This window comes from Clavelina lepadiformis, chromosome 2, assembly GCF_947623445.1.
Source record: "Clavelina lepadiformis chromosome 2, kaClaLepa1.1, whole genome shotgun sequence".
NCBI lineage: Eukaryota > Metazoa > Chordata > Ascidiacea > Aplousobranchia > Clavelinidae > Clavelina > Clavelina lepadiformis.
In genome coordinates, this window is record NC_135241.1 from 14,795,426 (window position 1) to 14,818,224 (window position 22,799).

At 35.8% G+C, this 22,799-nt stretch overlaps 3 protein-coding genes across 3 annotated transcripts; all 3 read left to right on the forward strand.

Annotated features, from left to right (window-relative positions):
* The first annotated feature begins 1,715 nt into the window (after positions 1 to 1,715).
* LOC143446565 (uncharacterized) lies at positions 1,716 to 5,366 on the forward strand. Its single transcript, XM_076946257.1, has 3 exons — positions 1,716 to 2,049; positions 2,140 to 2,733; positions 3,132 to 5,366. The coding sequence occupies exons 1-3, from the start codon at positions 1,977 to 1,979 to the stop codon at positions 5,087 to 5,089; spliced, it is 2,625 nt and encodes an 874-aa protein (XP_076802372.1). The 5' UTR covers positions 1,716 to 1,976; the 3' UTR covers positions 5,090 to 5,366.
* Positions 5,367 to 12,045: 6,679 nt separating this feature from the next.
* LOC143446566 (uncharacterized) lies at positions 12,046 to 13,543 on the forward strand. The gene is made up of 2 exons (XM_076946258.1): positions 12,046 to 12,864; positions 12,940 to 13,543. The coding sequence occupies exons 1-2, from the start codon at positions 12,295 to 12,297 to the stop codon at positions 13,381 to 13,383; spliced, it is 1,014 nt and encodes a 337-aa protein (XP_076802373.1). The 5' UTR covers positions 12,046 to 12,294; the 3' UTR covers positions 13,384 to 13,543.
* A 3,345-nt stretch (positions 13,544 to 16,888) lies between these two features.
* Positions 16,889 to 22,581, forward strand: LOC143447082 (adipocyte plasma membrane-associated protein-like). Its single transcript, XM_076947014.1, has 7 exons — positions 16,889 to 17,261; positions 19,985 to 20,187; positions 20,366 to 20,593; positions 20,672 to 20,869; positions 21,095 to 21,242; positions 21,325 to 21,628; positions 22,369 to 22,581. Exons 1-6 carry the CDS (start codon positions 16,987 to 16,989, stop codon positions 21,524 to 21,526), a joined length of 1,254 nt encoding a protein of 417 aa, XP_076803129.1. The 5' UTR covers positions 16,889 to 16,986; the 3' UTR covers positions 21,527 to 21,628; positions 22,369 to 22,581.
* The last annotated feature ends 218 nt before the right edge of the window (positions 22,582 to 22,799 follow it).

The following is a 22,799-nucleotide window of genomic DNA, read 5'->3' on the forward strand; positions in this document are numbered from 1 at the left end:
AAAGGTTGCCGACCCATGGTATGGAGCGTTCCAAGCTCGGATTATTGTACATACATAATACATCGGATTAATTTCTCGGTTCTTTTGGTCTATAACCATGCAATTGATCCACCCACAATCGCTATATCACATAAAGAATAATCATTTGTTAACAGAATAATTGCTACGGTATTACTGTACAACGTTCATAATTCAAATCCCATTTAAAACATCGCACTACACAAATTTTGAGTAAGCTTATTTAGGAAGCTGTAAAAAAGTTGTAAAAACTTGCCTACTGATTAGTGATTACTAGGGCAACCAAAAGTCAATATGGTCAATTTTTTAACCTGCCCATAATGTTATCAAAAAAGCACAAAACAAATTTCAGCTTTGTACGACGTGTGGTATAGAAGTTATTAGGTCAAATAAAGTCAAAATGTTACGTTAGGTCAAAATACGGTCAAATTGTTTCTTTAGGTTTTTTTTTAGGTCAAAATCTATTAAACTTGTAATTTTGTAACCATTTTGTAATATCATTCTTCCGTTTTTCTCTTTTCTTGTACCGCAAACAATTCCAGTGCCGCAAATAATAATTATCGTTCATTTGTTTATATATTGAATCTTGAAACGTAAATTTGACATTTCAACTCTTTGCTATAGCAATATGTTTTCGAGCAGTAGCGTTCTTCTCTAGCTATTGAAATATAATAATCAAAGATTTTAGACTTATATCGAAAGGTTGTAAACATATTGGTAGCAGCTTGCGATATAACATCACGAACTTTTATGATCAGTAAGTCTAGTGACGTTAAGCACGCTTTAAGCCCCGGATTTGTTAGACATTGGATATGAATAGGCCTCGTTGACGCAAGACGAATACGTAGAAAGCTCTTCCGGCCGCTATGAGCAAAAAACTAAAATTTCATGCGTCACCATTCACGACTGTGGATATCCGTGCTATGTGTATTATTGTGCGATATCACTTGCTTTTTCTGTTTTGCAAAATATTATCTTCATGAATTGGTGAAAGCGCAACTAAGCTTTTTAAGTTTTATTTCAATTTGAGATAGAGATTTTCTCCTGAAACTAACTCTGCCATACTATCAGGAATATACTCACAGTATAGATAAACGTTTTCATATGATGCATGTAGGAGTAGGAGTCAAGGTTGCTATAATGGTTGATCTTGACCCCTACCTCATATACATGGCATTGAACGAAATAAACAAGTTTACAGTATGCAGCATACACACATCTGAGTGCAAATAAAGCTGTGTACGATTGTGCAAAGATTGGTTGACACAGCAACCAAAATCATTACGAAAGCCATATGCCATGAACTTATGACCATGTATGCTTTCATGTGCAATACACACACGTAAATGCAACAAACTATGTTATCTTTCAGTAAAAAAGCTTTCGAAAAAATTATGTTAGCGGTTTTCGAATCAAATGCCGAAATTTTCTACGCACACAAAAGGGTAAAACAATAATAAACGTTTATAATTTATTTATAGTCGTAAATTCGTAATTTATTCATAGCGCTACAGCGTTTGTGAGCAACAATATGAAAAGTAATGAAATGTTAGCTGAAATTTCCCTGTTTCAAAACAGAATTGCGTAAAATCCAATCGTCTGGGAAGTATGATCGTCTAATTATAAATGAAAGATATAAATAGCCACACGCCGCAGATACGTCTAAGACTGCCTTTAAAGCAACGGGAGATTGATTAAGTATCATTTGGTACGCTTTGTTGGACCTAATTACGTCAGATGCGATGGCGCACGATTATGTTATAGCGTGAGAAGGCATCAGTTTCACATTTCAGTAACGCTTAGTGGTCGTTTTGTTGAGAAATCATTGCTAATACGATAGAAAAAAATTGAGCTAACCAGTAAATTTCCATCAGAATATCAGTTCATCAGACCTGAATAAGCAATTAAAGTTCGAGCACTGCATGAAGTGAAATTTGTAGAAAACAATAACTGGAAATATGAAGACAAAACTACACGGGAGATTGCTTTTGTTCATTACGTTTACAGTTTTAAGTAGAAATCTTGCAAAAGGTAAGACGCAAAGATATTTTTGGACTTATAAATCATTAAGCACTGATCAGATAAATTTTTACTTACCACAATGTTTTATTTCTATACCAGGTATTGCTCCCAACCGAACCAGTACCTTGGGTAACCTGCAATATGGCTATTTTGCGCACAAGAAAGTTCAGTACCCAGAAGCTGTGAAGGGTTGCCGGCAATGGAATTCATCATTGGCGTTAATAAAAAACGAACTCATTCAAAGACACATTGAAAATCAAACTCGAGAATTAATTTTAGACGATTGCCTAATAAACAACAGGGCGTTTTACTACATTGGTTTACGTTTGGTTGGAAATACGTGGAAATGGTTGGACAACAGCACTGTCGAAGAAACTAACTTTACCAACTGGCAAGATATACCAATCGATGCAAACGACAACTGCACACGTCAACCTAATGGTATGTGTTCGGGGAGAGTTGGAGAAGTTTTTGTGCAAATATTCGCTTGCCAGCAGCACAGGCACTTTGGAAAATGGTTTGATAAGAAAAGCGTTTCGACATGGTATTACATTTGCGAAAAACCGTTTGCAAAGGAAGAAAGCGGTACGAAACAAACATACCTTGCTCGAACTCAACTAGTAACAGAAGCTGAAAATACAAAAATACCTTCAAATATAAGCAAAGTAACTGACATCCTCATCATCGAAAATGGTAAGTGTGATCGTAAAACAAAAGTTTATGACTTTTGAGAAAAAAGAAAGCGTTACATAAAATCATGTTCTTGGGTGAACTTGGGTAAACGTGAACAATTTGGAAACCGTCTTGTTATCGTAAAAGGAAATTATCTGGGAACTGTGTTATTTGCGATGTAAATCGTGATGTTAATTTCTGCTTGCCTGGAGGCGTGCTTTATGAAGCAGAATCGATAAGTTTGTCCCTATAATTTTAAAATTATTTAGGTTGTTTATTGTCTGGAAATATTACCTTTCAAATTTGGAAAAAATATTGGCTAGAGATCATTGCATTGTTTTTTATATAACTTGGTAAAGAAAAACTTTTTAAACGTTTGTTATATTTGAAAGAAACATACATATTTCTTGCAATTTCAGAAGTCACAACTGTACCAACTTTTGTGAAAAAAACATTATCCCAAAATCAAGAACAAGAGCTGGTAAATTTGGACAAATGTTTAAATGCATTGTTGGCGCCGCCAACTTATCAAGCAGAAAACTTTCTCAAAAAGTGCAACCTGGAGAAACTATTTGGGCGAACATTTTCAATCAGAAATTGGGAAGATAATGTGAGCAAATCATTTGCCAGGAGCATGTTTCTGCAAAGCTATTACAACCAAAAGAGGATTAGCAACTTCGTCAGTCAAGGAGTCATCATTCAACTTTACAAATTTTCTGGTTATAAAGATTGGAAAAATTTAAACAATAATTCAAACAACAGTTTAAACATTTCCTTGTTTAAATCTTCAAAGGACAGTTTTCTTTTGGAAAGGAAAGATTTAGATAAACTCCAAAGACCATACGTAATTGTGGCAGCAGCTTTCCAACCAGTTTTATGGCAAACGAACAATTTGACCGTGGCACACCCAGCAACAACGGAGTACAAGATTTCTGACGTTGACAAACTTGAATTGGGTAAAACATTTCGATTTTTGCCGCAAAATTCAAACATTTTGTCGCTTTCTGTGTTTGCGGCAAACCGGACGGGAAACCAATCTGTAAATTTACAAAAAGAAAGTGTTCCAGTAAGTCATTCACTTGATTTAGAAAATGATTTTTCTGTGAACGAAATTGAAAGAAACACGAATCAAAGAGTTGTACTCGGAGGAATAAAACATTCCTGTGTGTATTTGAATACCACATCAACTTACACTTGGTCTAACGAAGGATGCTTTGTAGTAAAATCAAATGGGGCAAATGTGATGTGCAAATGCAATCACACAACGTCGTTTGGAGTTCTCCTGGCTGTACGCGTTATTCAGGTTCCTGCATTAGTGGAGACCATTCTCCTTGTTTTGGAAATTGTGTCAATCATAAGTCTGGCTTTAACAGCAACTTTTTTAATTTGGCTTCGAAAGAAATTGCACAACGACAGGACCATAATTCAAATAAACTTGTCGCTGTCGCTTCTTTTGCTACACTTCTTTTTTGTCATTGGTTCAGCTGCTACAAACACCGCAGTATTATGCGAAGTGTGCGCGTTCTTCTCACAACTGTTCACTTTATCCTCTGCCGTCTGGATGCTAAATGAAGGAATTTTACTCTACTTGAAGACTTGCAAGAATGCACTGAAGTTTAATAAAAAGAAAGTTTTTCCAATCTTGATTACATCGGCCTGGGGACTGACTCTTCTGTATGTTGTTATTTGCGCTGCTGTTGGTTTCCCGCTGGAAAAATATCTCGATTATTCTGAAGTATATACTAACATGCGATACAAGAATGAATCCACAACAGAAGAATCAGCGCACAAATATCTCAGATGTTGGCTCAGTAATTCGTCCGGAATGATCTACTCCGTTATTGTTCCTTTATTATTGATTTTTATTGCAAGCTTTGGAATCTTGATCATAATATCGCGGTCAATTAATGCGATGAATGTAAGATCAGAAAGCATGCGCCCAAGCCAGAGACAGATTCAACTTACTTCCACTTCCGACCAGCAAAGTCAAGTTAACAAAGTTCAGCATACTTGCAACACTAAGCCTAAAGCGAAGAACTTGTCTATGGAAGGAAGAAAACGAAATCAGAAAAACAACAAGCTGAAGAGATTTGCTTTGGCAAATAATATTTCTGTTACCTTACGAGCTATCGCTACTCTTGTACCTGCTTTAGGCATACCATGGTTTTTCGCATTTCTAGTTAACATACCCTCCACCGAAGTCATATTTATAACAATTCATGGAGTGATTAACGGTCTCCAAGGAGTGTTTATTTTCATAATTTATGTTGTGAGAAACGAGCAACTTCGGCGAGTGCTTAGACGAAAATGGTTTGAAATTCCCAGTCAAAAACGATCACTTGACACATTAAGTCGTAAATCTACTAAGGGTAACTGAATTCATTGAAATTATTGGAAATGAATAGTATCGAAGGTTAGAAACTTAACTTTTGTTGTCCTTCATAGCAAAACTATTTTTATATGTTTTGTGTCTGCATACGATTATTTTGTCATCGTGGAGACTTTTTGAAAATTTTATCATTAAATTTTAAAAACTATTTTGTGTCTTTATATAAGATAGATAAGCATGAAGCTCCCTTGGTTACGTATTCATTTATTTATTTAAAACATAAATTTTAGCGATAAGCAACTAAATAAAAAGCAGTGTATTGCGAGGCGTGTGGTAGGTGTGTCGCAATAGAATGTATAGAATATAGATCGAACATACGATTTTATAAATACATGTAAAGGTGTTTCCTTGCGATTGCTTTATCGCAGGGAACACAGTAACATGCAGTGTATAATTACATAAATAGATGTGCCAAATGTTTACTTTGCAAAAAGTAAAAAACTAACAGCAAAAACGTTGAAACAAACGCAAACGTTTCTGATGATCGATCGTAACGACAATGAAATGGTTGCCAGAATTATTTATTATAATAACTAGTTGTTATTTATTATACTATAGTAGTCATTTATTAGTAGTATTAGGGTGATTTATCTTATTCTCTGACAAAGTGAATAGTTGAAGCATATAGTGTCCTTGTTCTTATGGGCTCTTTGATCATATTAGTTCATCACATTAGAATATTTTTCTATTTGGCACGTTCCAAATCTATAGTGTACAATCACTATGTACACATGTAGGCTATAGGTGGTGCGAACAATTTTCGCTCAAAATATAACAAACAATAATTTCGAGTTGCAAACAATGAGCCAAACCTACAGTGGTTTTGCATATTATAATTAAAACAAACACAACTATCTTTTTAAACTAATTGGTAATGTTGTTTTTCATTCTCTATACTTTGTAGTATGTTTTTACTTGAAGGGTATGCCCTAATGTTCTGAGTTTATAAGTGTATCACGATTGAGAAAAGGTTGCTGAGAAAACTGATGTACATAAAAGTATGTTAATCATAAAGACGCATAAGAAAACAACCTGCTAATTGAACGTACAGTGTTTTAAAAACTTGCAAAAAAGTTAAGAGCAAAAATTATACTGTACTAAATACGTTGAAAACAAAAGTTAAGAAATTTTTAACGTACCCAAGTCATCGAAACAGTTCCGGTTTAGTTTTCTACAAAAACAGAAAAAGAATTTGATTTTATACATTGTTGGACCGTATATTTCGTAGACTGCAACATCTATAGCTGAGGGTGAAGCAAGTGTGGGTATATCTAATTGCAATTGCGAATTTTTTGTTGCTTCTTTGGAAATGATTCACTGTTTCACTGCGTAGATATAGCGAAGACGCAAGGGCCTGTCGTAAGACGTAAGCACAGACGTAAGAATGATTCAAAGTTTTAAAGGCGTGATATGTTAGGGGCGGATATGAGGCGAATCATACAAGCTTTGCTATAACATGACTTATGGTCCAGTCAATTACACAAGAAAAAGAGTCGAGCATGATGGACATACTGACTCGTGCATCAAGTGTTGCGTGATATGAAAACATGTGATATGATTTGCTATAAATGTGTTAATCTCTTTCACGGCGAACCGTCACACTAAAGTCACTATGTCAGTGTTGGTAGCCTATATTGAAAAACATATATACGAATTTGCCGCTTTAGTTGATTAATGATTACACAAAATTACAAATCCGTTAGAGAATGTACGAAGTCACTATGCTCAAACACTGGGGAGAGGGGGGAGCAACATACGGAATTCTGAATTTTCAAAAATGAAATACAACAGCCAGATTAGGACATCTAACAGAGAAGAGCGCAGGAATTTAGCCTGTCACTTCACCAGCACTCACAAGTTTACAACCAAATTGACTCAAACATTCCTAAACGTTTGAGCAAGAACAACGGCCAGAATTTAGTGATCAGCAGGGGAAGCCGACAGTACCACTGCGGTACGGGTGACAAATGATTAATTATAGATAGATAGAAATAGATTAATTATAGACAACAATGATAAATTCTCATATAACAGCAAGCACTATACTATATATATAAGTTAATAATCACAGCAAAATATACAAATCATAACAACACAAAGGTGCAGAACAAAAGCAAGCCTCAAATCACGTAAACAAATAGAGCTCATGTAATAAACAAACACACAAAACCATAAATTGCAGAATATAAGCATTGAAAAGGTAAAACAAGGCGTGAGAAGTTAAAGTGTTCAAACAAAACTAAACATTTCGTGAAGTATTGTTAAATTTGTTACACGATGCATGATGCCATAGAAATACATTCGCCTTAACCACTGGAAATCAACTAATACTACAAACAATTGTTACAAAAGTTATGTGATGATTGGTTTGTTGATTGTTATAAATTGTGAGTTGTCGATATTACTAATAATAATTCTTAATCAATAGTGTTTTTTCGCGTTACAAATAAAACTTCAGCCCAACGTTTTACTGTTTGTCATTGGGTGGCATGCGCAAAAACAGCAGCAGCAGGAAATGCTACGTGTTTATCAGTTTTCACGTTACTAAAAATTTGTTCGTATGTTGGCACCTTTCACAGTTGGCTCCAAATCGTGATGTCTGTGCGCAATTTGCACTCGCTGGGAAACTTTTCCACTTTTATTTCAGTGACAAGCGCTGTTAGAAACGCGTAGCCTAACGTCATTATGCATTACAGCATTTAGTCAAACGATGAGTGTAAGATCAGAAAGCATGCGTGTACAGGAAACACAAACTGACCTTACTTCTACAGAGTCATCATCTAAGTAAACAAAAGTAGGAAAAAGATATTCTTGAAGACTGTTCTTTTCCAGGCACACTGCAATTACTTTACGATCTATTGCTACCCTTATACCAGTTCTTGGTATACCTTGGTTTTTCGCATTTCTAGTTAATATACCCTCATGTGAAGTCATATTTCTGATAATTCATGGAGTGATTAACGGTCTCCAAGGAGTGTTTATTTTCATAATTTATGCTGTGAGAAACAAACAACTTTGGCGCGCACTGAGAAGGAGGACAATCGAGAAGATATCATCCACTTATAGTTTAAGCTTAAAGCAAAGAAAAACTACGTAGGCTTGAAATTTTTGCCGACCTGTTGCGTCAACGCTGTAGCAGGAGTTTTGTATACTTTTTTTATATTTCTGTAACACGTACTTGAAAGGTAAGCATATTCTTTACAATTCTTTTTGGCTTACCAGACAATAGCAATGCAAATTTTAATTTGAAAATTTCCTTTCTCTTTACACCTTTTGAAAAATTTTGATCCCGCAGTAATGTTTCAATATCACCAAAGCAGGTTGCAATAATAAAAATTTTCTCAAAAACAACAGCACTCATACATACTTAAATAATATTCACTTTCGTCAGCGGGTTGATTAATGGTCTATGGACGCCTTCGCATTTTCCCTACACATCGTTAGATGCAACGAGTTAAAAACATATAAGCCTACATGTTTTTTGTTGATCAACAAACGTAAAAAGAACTGGTTAATAAATTACACTGGCGTTCACAAATTGTATTCTCCCAAATTGACAAGATGGTAGGCATATCTTATAGCCAAAGGAGTCTTTATTAAAGCTTATATTTCCACGTTTGCACATAATTCCGAAACGTATTCATGTTATTTTCAAATACGCTAACAAATATTTAAATACATGCTGCTAATTGTGTTTACTGTTAATTTGCCTGCGTGTTAAAAGAACTCAGTATTTGAAATTGCAATATAGCCTAACAACAATCTTTTTCCCCTCAGTGACATTAGGGATTTCAGGTCTCAATTTGAGAACCAATGCTCATACTCTATACTTTGGTATATTTTGCTTTTTATGACCGATACTTATATGTTTTGTAATATTGTATAGTTCACATTTGTATTGCTCGCATACGGTATATAGCATGATTGCATTAAAGATTAAATGAATGATGTAATTATCTAGCTCAGCGTGGTCCAACTTCTTTTCATCGCGGGCCATAATCAGAAAATTTTTTATCTTGCGGGCCAATGTTTTTAAATTAGAACTGAAGAACAATGTGACATTGATATTAGAACTGAAAAAAGTTCTCTTTTTTATTAAAACTGAAATTAGAATAGTTCAAAACTTAGCTGATAAAATTTAAATGCTGATCAAGGTGACATATGCGGTCGAGGTTTTTCCTCAACAATAGCGACTATCAAAGCTGACTATCAGTTCGCGGGCCAAAAAATCGGTGCTCGCGGGCCAACTTTGGCCCGCGGGCCTGCAGTTGGACCACGCTCATCTAGCTAATTAAGTTCTCTTTAGGTTCTGGAGTTATTTGTCGAATTTGTAGATAATTGCACTCGTTTGTAACTATATGCTATATAGTCATACGGTATACTATATACTATATACTATAACTACATACTATAACTATACGCTATACTACAGTTTTCAGTCAGACTATACAATATGGTAGTTTTATTTCACGTTCATTGTTATACCTGTACAATTCTCTAGTAGACGAATACATTAAGCTTGTAACTTAGTTACAACATATCATTCTTTGATCATTTGCCGGCAGATAGAAAAATAATGTTTGGTTATTATTTTTGTAATTGTATATACAGTATATAAAACAGTTTTATTTACTACAAAGCGTTCGACCACAAGAGAGTTTTAATACAATGACAGCATACAGTATACAGTTTGGGCTTTTGATTTCATAAAGGTGAAGTGGGAAGTGACACCATAACATAGTGCAGATCTATACCTGCAAAGTTCCCCTGTGTATACGTGTTTTAGGAATTTACTATATTTTCTGCGTAGATCAAACTTAGCTTACACAAACAGTTTTCTGGCTTTTCAGTTCAAGTGTTTGCTGCTTTTTAAAAACCGTATATTATAAGATGAACCATTCTAAATACATCGTAATGTAGCTAACATAGCTGCTAAAAATAAAATGTAGCAAATGTAACTAGTGTAGCTACTAAATACCAAAAGGTAACTAAGATAGCTACTAAATACCAAAAGGTAGCTAATGTAGCCTAACTTTTAAACACCAAAATGCAACTAATGCAACTAATGTAGGCTAGCCAGCGTAACTTTAATAAATACCAAAATATAGCTAACGCAGGTAACGTTACATTGTACGCTAAATCTTGCACTTATGTTACTGTATTGTCCTGTTTTAAATGGTGTGTCTTTTACCGCTCCGCTACGCACAAAACCTGCCAATCTGCTGTGAAGAATTGAAATCGTTTGGAGTATATATTGGATTCGTTTAAATGAAAATGGGAAGTGTAGCCTTCTTTTGTTTAGTTCATATTTCCATTTACTAATATGAATATCCATATATGTTCATTATTCAGAGTTAGATATATTAAATTGATACAAGTTACAAGTTATAAACAAACTGTACAAATTTTGGTATATAGAATGGTACATATACTGTAAGACAGGGCCGGACCCGGCCCGCGACGGGATTTTGAGCGGTCCGCAGACAGTTTCCAGACTTACATGATAATGTGGCCTGCGACCACAGTCTGCCGCAATCCCTCACTACTTGCTTACTATACGTCAAATATATAGCTATTGAAGTACATTATTCGTTAATAAATTCATTAAATACTGTTTTTGGTCTCTATGCTTAAAACTTAAAGTTTACATTAAATACGATTTATTCCTTGCATAGGTGGATAAATACACGATTAATGTATCGATTCAGGAATCCGGCCCGCCAAGTAGTTTATTTTCTCATTTCAGGCCCGCCGACAGGAGAAGTTGCCCGCCCCTGCTGTAAGACCTAAAATATTCAGGTATATTATCATGGACAATTGCATTTTGTCCATAACGAACAATGATATTCGCCTTTAGGCAGTACATGACCTTTTTAGACCGCACAAAGTAAGAAATGGCTTAAAATTATTATTTTAGCGTTTTGTTAGATACACATAAAAATGGCTGGTTTATTTATGTTATTATTATAAAGCTTCAAATCCTAAAAACTACAATTGATTCTGTCGCTTCGGTACTAGTTTAGTTTTTAAGTAGCCTGCGGTTGATGACTGATTTTTTTGGTATTGCGAGAAAAACTGAAAACGCATTGACAGGAAAAAGGCTTTTGCTAAAAACTATCTGGTTAGCGTTCTTTTCCATTCACTTCATTCAAAAAATTATATAGCCTACAATGAAAGTAATCAAATAATGAACGCTCATCTTGTATATACTGTACGTTTCATTTAGTAATGTTTTGAATTATTAATAGTCGAAATGGCTGACAAATTATATGGCAGTGGGATATAGAATTGGCATGTTAAAAAGGCTTTGGCTATGATTCACCGTCATAAAACAAATGTCAGATAAACTAAAGGTTCCATAAATTTTCTTGCCATTATTCAGTCATTTTTCAGGCATATGTCAGCCGTATCAGATCATCTTTGTGGTTCTGATTGGCGCCTTCGGCTATATAATCTGAAATGCATTAGATTTGCAGAAAAAGTTTTTCTGTGAGTTGCGCCACTTTATGTTAGTGGAAGCTGCGCCTAATGTAATAGTCGTTTTTAGACATAATTCAAAAGTTTTTATTATACAGTATATAGGAAAACCTGTATCTCAATAATATCGATAGCGACGTCGTCATCAGGTATCGCGGAGCTGTGAATAATCAATATTTAATTTAACCAATTGCGTTCCGTTTTTCCGTTTGCTTTGGAACCACATTAAGACTAACCAAGCAATAAGCGTATAAAGTTACATTAGCAGTGAGTGCTATGCATGCAAACTTACATGTAAATAGCCGCATTTGCCTACATATGGATCCCCAACTTTTGATTTATTGAGAAGTTTGTTAAGAAATTTCGAATTTTGTGTAGCTGCTCAACGATTTGCTCAGCATTTTATGATAAAAAGAAACACATACTAATCTCAACTAATGAAATGGGTGAAGTATAAGGTTTTTTAAAATGATGGTTTATAACGTTTGGTTGTAACATAAATTAAGTTAGTTTTTATGTCTATTTTGTTCGTTCCGTTGTCACTATATACTTTGTACAGGTATGACGTACAGGAAAACAGAACATTTATTCCTTTCCGTGCAGGTTATAGGCGCTTTGTAAGATAATAATTAGCTGAGACTAAAATTTGTCTTTACATATTATATAGCTTAGGTGTATTCCTTGACACCTCACACCTGTGATGGTTTTGTGAAAACATGGATTTTACTATCCCGGAAAATTCTAGTGAAATGTATAAGGTTCCTCTTTCCTTGCGATCGGGTTACCAAGCTACTGCGGCTCTTTTTGGATTGTTAGATTTATATTTGCTTATATCATTATTTGTCTTTGAACTATCAGCCAAGATAAAAACAGCAAGGAAATTGCGATTGTTCTGCTTCTTGGCTGTTCTTGCGGCGTTCTGTCATCAGATCCTACAACAGCTTGTTGTTATATACTCCGGATTAAATGACCAAGCTTGCTTTGCCCTGATGAACTTAAAATCTACTTTTTTTAACATTGTTGTATCTTTTACTTATGGTTATTTCTGGTACAGACAATGGCTGCTTTATTCCAATCCTAAACTGCAACATTTGCGTGGAAAAGCCATGGAATTTGTGACTTGGTTGGTTTTAGCGTTTCTTATAATCAACCCCTTCCTAATGTTTGGATTTCAGTTTAATGGAAAACTTTGTGAAGTTCAAAACCAAACTTGTATGGTTTTGAAACTGAACACCGTAGAATTTATTCCATTTGTCGTTGTTTCCTTCAGTTATGGATTTATTCAAGTAAGAGCTGTTTCTTTAAATTTTCATGATATACTTAATAATTTATGATAATAACCAAAATATTTTTCCATCCAGGCAACATTGATTTTTTTATATTTTTATCCATTATACAAACAACATTCAACACAAGAAACAACTGGAAGGAAGAATGTGCAAATTTCGATCAATGTTATCAGCAATGAGCAGTTAAAATTTGAACAAAACCCCAATGTTACAATTGCAAACTATACACTTTCCGCAAGCGACGCCAACAATAACACCACAAGGTTTAGAAGACCAAAGCAAACGTTGCAAGAAAAACTGAGACGCTGGTTACTTCTCAGTTTGATATGCGTTTTTACCGACCTAATATCTGCCACGGTAATAGCAGTTTTCCTCTTATCCAAGCTACCAGGCAATATAATTTCTGTCATGTATTTGTGGCATGACGCAAGTATGTTTATAAATTGTTTATGCATTATATGCTGCTTTAAAGCGTATCGTGAAATGTTGTTTCCTTATGTAAAAAAGAAATGTTAAGTCACCTCGTTTTGTTTGACATATTAAATATAGTACTTTCGTTACTTCTAAACCCTTTGCTATTGTTATCATTTTTCTAGCAAATATAAAATAAATCGGCACGATATATAACGTAGATGCAAATATATATGTTTGCAAAAATAAAACTTAAATTTGCGAAGTCTTTCAGGGCTTTTTTTGCCACTCATCCGCGTTCCATTAATATTTCGCCCAACGGGTTCCACTGAAGCCTGAATTGTCGACTTGGTCTAGCAGCTGCAGTGCGGCCGGAACAAATAGGTGCTTTGATTTTAGTCGTTGTTCTTGCTTATTTGCAGAGGCGGAAAGTTTCGAGTGGATTATATGGAATGGCTCCGTCGCCTGATGAGCAAGAAAAAGAGTGGCTTTATCGCCCGAAAGGTTGGATGCTTGCGAAAATATAGCTGTATATAGTCCAATGGTGTGGGACGCAGATTTCCAGTTACAGCAAGACGCCATTTATGACAGTGTCAATTTGGTGGGCATGTGTATTGTTACACCATTATACTCAGCAATACTCATCTGGGGAGTAGAGCCCTGGGCCAGAACTGTACGAATAATAGTAGCCCCAACGCCCCAAGCTGAGCTAGTCAACTTATTAAGGCGACCCGAGGTGTAAGGTTCTTGGGTAGTGACTCAAGGTGTCAGCGAAACGTGAGCAATCTGTGGAAGGTTACTTCGCACAACTTTGTTAAATTTGATTTTTTCAATAAGTTTTAAAGTAGCCTACATGTGCTTACAGCCTACCGCTTACGTTGTGTTGATTCCATTTTGTTGGCCAACGGCAATACATAGTATGGTCAAGGGCAAAAACGAGCTATAATAGTAGTGATGATAGCTGATAAAGCAATGAACACCTGCAAAGTGTTAGGACTTAAGTCTAAATAGTAGGCTAATCAGTTTGGGTTTGCAAAGAAAAATAATGCAAAATGTTTTACTATTTTTCCATCTAGAGTGATAGACCAACAAGTGAAGACTATTGCAAACAGAATTTAAATAATCTTTTTTTAGAGAAATTCGTCCTTAAGCCTTTACACTTGATTGATTAAAGTCCTTTTCAGTGAAGACGATTACCCGCAAGTGTTCAAGAGCAAAGTAAAGACAATCTATAGTTTGGTAGAGAAATGAAAAATAATACCAGCAAAGGAAATATTTTTCAGTCTAAAAATGGAGTATGGGAGTGTGCTAATTGTCATAATCCGCCCTTATTACAGCTCTTACTGCCGTAAAGCTGCTTAAGTGTTTAGTTGCTACAGTAGTATGCTATTTCTCCCTCATAAGCAGCCTCCATAACTACATCTGTTGAGTCATTACAGACACAATTTCACGGTTCCTGCAAACGCCTTCAAAACATTCGTTTTTCCAGCCGACTAAACAACTTCTTTCACCCTACATCACATACGTACGCGTGGACGAATAGCTCAAGCTTTTGTTGGATTGCTTTGACAATCTGTCACAGTGTGCTGCAATTCGTAGACAAAGTGCATCGATGCAACACCTCTTCACCAACTTTGCTAGGCACAATCAAGAAGGAAAAGGCCATTCTTCTGTTGACAGACTTCGCTTGCAGAATCTAAAAACCACAATTAAGATACTCTCTAATCTCTCTAAAGAGCACACCGCGAGGCGAGTGGACAACAAAGCCTTCGCCGACGACCGTCAGCAGACCATGAAGCCACCTACGACTCTTTCAAAGATGTAGCTCTCCAAGCAATCTTCACCATTCGGGAAGCGAACAACCTCACTCATTTAACCTCACTCCATCCAAAAACATTCCATTCCTTTTGGTATTCATATTTGAAATTCGTGATGGCTGATGATATACGTATCATTTTCGTTTTACTTCTAACTTTAATACCCACTAATTGCAAACGTTATTAATTATTACATTCTTTCCTGTTGGTGTAGAATTTATGCAAAAGTCTGCAAAAAAGGAGACGTCTTCCGGAAAATGACTCAGTTGCCAACGAATCGCATTCTTAACTCGAAAATGGTGAGCCGAGAATTGTCCACAGAAGACGAATTTTCCGCCAATTTCAAGGGAGACGTCTCCCACAAGACATATCAGCAAACACACTAGCAGTGCTTAATCTTTAGCGAATTGTAATTGTGTCAAATATCTTATTGCATTGTAACAGTAATTGTATTCGTAACGTAATCGTGGTTATTTTATTCTTGTAACTGTAATTGTTTTGTGTGTAATTTCTATTTTAATCGTAACCTTTCTTATAAACTCTACAAAAAAATTTTGGAAACCGTAAAACCCAACAAAAACACATATCTTTTCCCTGTTATTATTTCCTTTCGTAATGTATTCTTTTTTCATTGTAATCATATCTGCACTTATACTCACCTTTTTTTCGGAATGTTCCAAATCGAAAAAGATTCGGATTGGTGAGAATACGAATCATAGATTTTAATATTCGTCCGACTCCGAATCGAATCCAAACCCAAAAAGTTAAGGTATTATCGTTCTTATTATCGGATTCGTGTTCGATTCGGCACGTTCCTACTTTTTCCTTTTTTGTTTTATTGGGGTGAGACAAAAGCCAGAAATCACACGCGACACCTGACACTTTATAGAAAACATATTAGTAATCACTACACCAAAACATACTTTTTATGTGATGCTTATATTGCTGTCAAGTGGGGTTCTACTGCGAGTATACTATTTTGAAAAGCCCGAGGGGCGAGATAGTGTGATAGCTGTCATAGTTAGCCCTTATCCCTACTAAATTCTTTTGCAGATCTGATGGTATTATAACGTTATTATCGTTCTACTTCGTACGTTTACCAACAAACGCTTTGCTATATTTTGGCTTTGCTTTTTAATAAGCATTCCGTTTTCTGTTACTTCCGGATTCCGTAAACATTTACCACAGCAATGCCTTCCCTCTATGTTCAGACCGGTGATGCAGTGATATTGAAAGCATCCACTTCAATGAGGTCTAAAAGAAATAGTCGTTTCGTTTTAAATCAATAATACAACTATATTCAAGAACGGTGTCAGTTTGATTAACGTACTGTGATGCTCAACTGGTTTATCAGAAGTTAACGAACACGCATATCAACGGAGACTGATTAACGATCAAGCAATGAACATTTACAATCAAAACACTAGTTGGCACAAGATTATCTCCACTACAGTGAACACAAAAAGAACTTTTCGTACAAGGAATTTATCTCGGAAACCACTGTACCGATTCCAATAAAATTGAGCTTGTTTCTCGTGAAAAAAACTTTCTCCCAAAAGAATTTCTTTAACATTTGTAGTGATGGATATATCAAATTACAAACAATCTGGGTGAGTTGCATCTGGAATGATCCAGGAGGACTAATTTGCAGTCTAAATCGGCAACGATTTTTCAGCATTACAGCCTTTAGAAAACGCACCGCTGTGGTAGTTCTTTGACTGCACATTACCTTACGTGTTCAATCACCTAACCATCTTGCATTCGCTTGGTCGGTAACAAATATTTGCTTAGTTAGTAATTCGAAAACCGCAGGCATTCAAACAGCCGAACCCAGCTGTTGGTATCATCGGTGCCAGCGTAGGTTTAGCAAGTAGTTTAAACGTTGACCAATATGAGCGCATCAGTGCGACGAAGAAAACCAGAAAATAAGTCTAACGCTAAAATCGGGATTGAACAGCCTAAAAACAACAAAGATAAAAGTGATGAGCAACATTGCTGCTTCAAATGTTTTTCTGCCCTGTTAAGTACTTTGGCTGTACTTACAACTATAGGTTTATTAGGCTATTATCAAGCACCGTTTACAGCAGTACCGTTGGAAAATTATTCAGTACAAGTGAAACTCGTTGGACTATTTTCCCCCAACAACAAGTTGTCAGAAGCAACAAGGTAACAAAATTTTCTCAGTATTGCCATAAGGCCTGTAAACGTACCCCGTAAAAGGCTTACTGTGAAGTGCTAAACAAAAGCGTTAGGTGTGCAGTTAGCAGCCTATACACTGTAGACTGAAGTGATGAAGTGCCAGATGGTTAAAAATAAACTTTGTAAGTTCTTTTCCACATGTAAAGTATTTGCTCAACTATTTTTTTCCTTTACGCCTTTATTGTATACACACAAGTAGCGTTTAGCCGTTTATATAATATGGCCAAAGTGATATCGGTTGATCACCATAAGTATAGGCCAAACTATTAGAAAAATGCTAAATTTAAGAGCATATTTGAAAAAAAAAACGATATGAAGCTGGAATATTTTATGTGAACACGAGTTAAGCGCGCTAAACCACGCAATGTGTGTTGAAATCTCCGTCACATCATCAAACGTGTGCTCACTTCTCGCTATATTCTGAAAAATTTTGCTATACAGATTTGAAGCAGAACTGGAAAAGACCAATATATTTAAGACTCAAATCGGAAAATACAAGACCGAACTGAGCATTTTATTTTGCAACTCGATTTAAAGTAAAAATAAACTAAAACTTAAATTTATGGCTGTGGAAGAAGTCACAAAATGTGTTTTTTGTTTGCAATAAAAACAAGCGGTTGCTGAACCAAAGCGATAATAAATCTTAACTTTTAATACTTTGAAAGAAATGTAGTGAAACTTTGAGAATTTATGGACAAAAAAAGGATAAAAGGTATAACGTAGTTCATTTTCATAGCACACAATTGAGTTTGGCCAGTGCTGACACAGAGGACCAGTTTGTCGCAAACGTGATAACAACAACCACAGGGTCGCAACTACAGGGCCTGAAAACATGCAAAATGTCCATTATGGCGACACATGACAACAAGATAAATGTCGCGTCAGCAGCAGCAATTACTCAATCACTAAACCAAATTGCGTTGTTGACAATGCGGGTTAGCTGTGTTTTCCAGACACCACACACACCAAGCTTTTGATTTGTTATTACACAATGCTGTTCTAACAATCTACCGAATAATGGTTGCCTGCGATATTGACACAATCTCCTGCTGCGGATTAATTATGCTGTAAAACAAGGTGACGCAAACACCACCACTTTCCATCTTTACCTAACATGTGCTATGTTTCGACTAAATTGTTTATCAAAATTCATACCTGTGAAACACTACTTAAGAACCTAACATGGCAATCCATCTAAATCAGTCGGCTACCCAATTTTGGGTCACGGCCTATCGGATGGGAAGTACTAGGCATTATAAAACCATATGAAAGTGTGATGATATTTTTAATAAACAGTTTGTATACGGTATAAAATTCTCGTCTTCGAACACACACTTGTAATGGAATGGGTGTATATGGTTGTTGAACTTGACAGTTTGACCCACTTCACTACAATGCTTGCTTGTCGAATTGTTTATTGTGGATGATGTTATATGAGTCTCATAAGGTCGTTGTCTGCTTTTTTCAACCTTGAGCTTAATTGTTCACCTTAACGAATTATTGTCTTATGAAGATGACAACAAAGTTGTCTAACTTGACACTGAACTTCTTCAAATTGAATTCAGCAGCATTACTGGTACTGGTAATAATAAACGCTAATGAAAACTTATACTGCAAACTAAACGCACGCAAAAAAACACGAAATTTTATAGCACAACTGATAACGGTAATCAGGAAGTCACCATGAAGCAGTGTTACGCTTGGGTAAGCCGATGTTCAAAGACGAGAATTCTATACCGTATACAAAATATATATTAAAAATATCATCACAAAAGCATTCATCGCTATCCACAATCTCATAAATCGCATTTTGTTTCTGGCATCAGTGTCAGAAACCCTTTCAAGGTAACAATAACCAATACCTGTTTTCCTCAGTAAAACATCGAAATTGCTAGCGTTAGTAGCTACATAACTTGAACGTTTAGCAACTGCCCTATTTTCACATGAACTTTTTTTATAGTAAGTCTAATTTTATCTTTTGGAACCACAATTGTGTTGTTTGTTCAGTACATTAGCATTTTGCAGATTTCTTAAACAATTCTAATCCATTTTTAATCCATTTTCGCCTTAATAAAAATTGATTGTAATTGTGTACAGTCAGACCTCGTTTTAATAGCGGGGTTTCCAGGTGTTCGGGGTCCGGATTAACAAAGTCTGACTGTAGCCTATTACTTTATTTGTAGTTATAGACTTAAAACTTTATCAATGTAACAGTGCCTAAAACCTTAGAGTCTAAGGCTTAGACTGACAGGGTAACGCTTTTTAAATCACATACGTTCACAAATTTATGTTGTACATTGCACAGTGATAACTATTTGATGCTTCCATTACATCTTTCCACGACGATTTTTTAACAAAGCGAGAGAGCGAAACTAGACCCACAGGACGTTAAGTAAGGAAATTTAAATTTTGTATGACATTGGCGCCTGTTACTTCGATTGCAATAAAACGATTTGTCCCTATAACATTTCGAAAAGATTTCTATAAGAACCAGTATATTTCTAAGGGATGGGCGCAGTTCCCCTCTCCCCCACTGGATTCGCCCCTGTGTGTTACGGAGTAATAAGCAGGTTGGGATTGTCTTAAAAAAACTTAAGTCGAATCAATCGAACATAAGTCGCAGAACATGGTGGGGAATGCATTCAGTCTGAAAGTGGTATACTATATAAATAAACACAACTTCCCCACAGGATAACAGGTTTATCCGGTCCGGAATGCATACTGGAAGATGACAAAGGAAATCTATATACAGGCTTAGCTGATGGAAGAATCGTACAGATAAGACCTTCTTCTAAAGGGTACATTGGTGCTGGAGATATAGTGAACGTTACCTCTGGATTTATAAAGAATATTCCAAGAGCCATGGAACATGTTAATCACGGGAGGCCTTTAGGTATATATTTAAGAACAATAACCTACATGTTATAGCCTATGTCTTGAGCTTGTACATGTTACCATTATAGCTTATTACTTATCATTACTTTTACTTCAATTTAACGTGGTTTGAAACTTCTAATTTTTTTGCGTAAGTGCTTTACGTATTTTGATGCTTCCTTTATTTTGAACGTTAGGGTTGCGTAGGCAAGGCCAGATTCTGTACGTTGCTGACGCCAATTACGGCATTTACGCTGTAAATATACGATCTGGAAAGGTGGATATCCTGGTTGCTGTCAATGATGTTAATCCACCGTTAGCTCTAACTGACGATCTGTGTGTGTCTAAAAACGGAAAGTTTATTTATTTTTCGGACATGACTTCTTCTTACAAATTGGATAGATTAATTTATGCCAATTTGGAAGGTATTTAGAAAGTTTTAAAAATCGATGACAACGATTTAATAATAATGATTTTTCTTATTTGATCTCTTTTCTTTCAAGGTTTGTGCAAATCTAGAGTGTTTCAGTATAATACCGAAAGCAAGACAGTCCGTGTAGTTACATCGAGTTTGTGCTTTGGAAACGGGGTACAGCTGTCGGAAGATGAAAAACTGTTGTTTGTTGCCGAGCCAACTAGTTATCGCGTCAGAATAATCGACATGATGACGTGGAAAACCTTGCGATTTGTTGATGTGCCAAGTAATATTTTTATTTATGGATAGTGGGAATACACGCTAAGTCTTCAAAGTAAATTTATTAACCAAAATTCTTTGACAGGATTGTTAAAATTTACAAAAAATGTATATAATTCTGCTAAGTAAACATATCCACTGGGAAAGTCAAACGAAAACAAAATAAAAATTATATCGAAACACCATATGCTTTACCACCATACCATATTTTGAAAAATGCGTTTTTGTACAGTAATGCCTGACAACATACGGTCTACTGGACAAGGAACTTACTGGATTGCTGGTTCATCCTTATGGACATCTTCGTATGGTTTCTTAGAGAGAAATCCTGTCGTAAGGCAAATAATTGCTGGGCTTTTTAGTTACAAGAATCTTGAAAGGTATGTTGGAATTCGTTGATTATTTTACCCAAATGTTATAGAAAATTTACTACTGAATCTTGCTTTTTCTATATGTTTACAGAACAATACCAAAATACAGCATGGTACTCGAAATGACGGAAGAAGGAGAAATACTCCAATCTCTTCATGATCCGACGGGCGACTCTATCAGTGCTCTGACTCATGCCGTCACATTAAGTGATGGCCGTCTTGCTTTAGGATCGTTCAAAGATGATTTTATTGCCATCTTAAATGAGAAAAATTTAGCCATTGGTTTGGCTTGAGTTCGTAACATTTGCAACTAAAAATGTGATACTAATTGCAAGCTCATTTACGGATGCAATAGTGGATTCATTAGTTCAGACGTGGATCATATATTGGTCGGTGTACCGACACTTAATCACGCGACACTTAATCACGCGACATTTAATCACCGACACATAATCACTAGGACATTTAATCACGCGACACATAATCACTAGGACATTTAATCACGCGACACATAATCACTAGGACATTTAATCACGCGACTTGGATACGTAATCACGCGACATTTAATCACGCGACACATTATCACTTGGATGCGACTGCCAAAGGCTTCCTTGGTTTTTCTTTTAGAACTCCCCGACAATTGTTTCGACTCCGTTGCGCCGGCTTTCTCTATAATGTTTCTTTAAATCAACACCAGCTTCATAAAGTCTAATTGTTATATTGTCCGAAAGTATAACCTATGTAATATCTAACATTATTCTACTGTATTGTCACCGAAGCTCTTGACCAAAGTACCATCAAAACGTTACACCGTAAAATACAATGCTACTTGAAACTGTGTCAGAGCGTCGGTTTTGGAACTCTGGAACAATGCCAATGAATGAATTATTACAATTTACTATCACGACCGCCACATCTCTTTGTATCTATAACGACTGTGTCGTAAATGTGTGATTAAATGTCGCGTGATTAAATGTCCTAGTGATTATGTGTCGCGTGATTAAATGTCCTAGTGATTATGTGTCGCGTGATTAAATGTCGCGTGATTAAATGTCCTAGTGATTATGTGTCGGTGATTAAGCGTCGCGTGATTAATTGTCGCGTGATTAAGTGTCACCAAACCATATTGGTCGAGTTTTTTAAGATGCAAGTTTTATGCAATTGAATAGTTTATAATTGTGCAAAGTTTATTCGGCTATAAGTATTTTTGCAATTACACCGTTATTTACATTTCTTATACGTCAAACTGTTAATTAAACTTTTCATTGTAATTTCAGTTAATTTATTTTTGGTTATGGAGTAGGACTGTATGCATATAGCATATACCCCTAAGAGCCGAGTGCGCAATTTTAGTAGTCCCACAACATATCAAGATTGCGTGAATGTGCTACTGCTATACAATAAGGGCATATTGGTGTATTGCACCACCGGCAGAAGCATGCCAAAACAGCATTGTTAAAAATATGGAATTCATGACGTCTTTGTGTTGTAGCAACGTAAAGGAAAAGGCAAGTCGATTGGATTCCGTATTAGACGGGCAATTTACAGTAAAAAGTTCTTCAATTT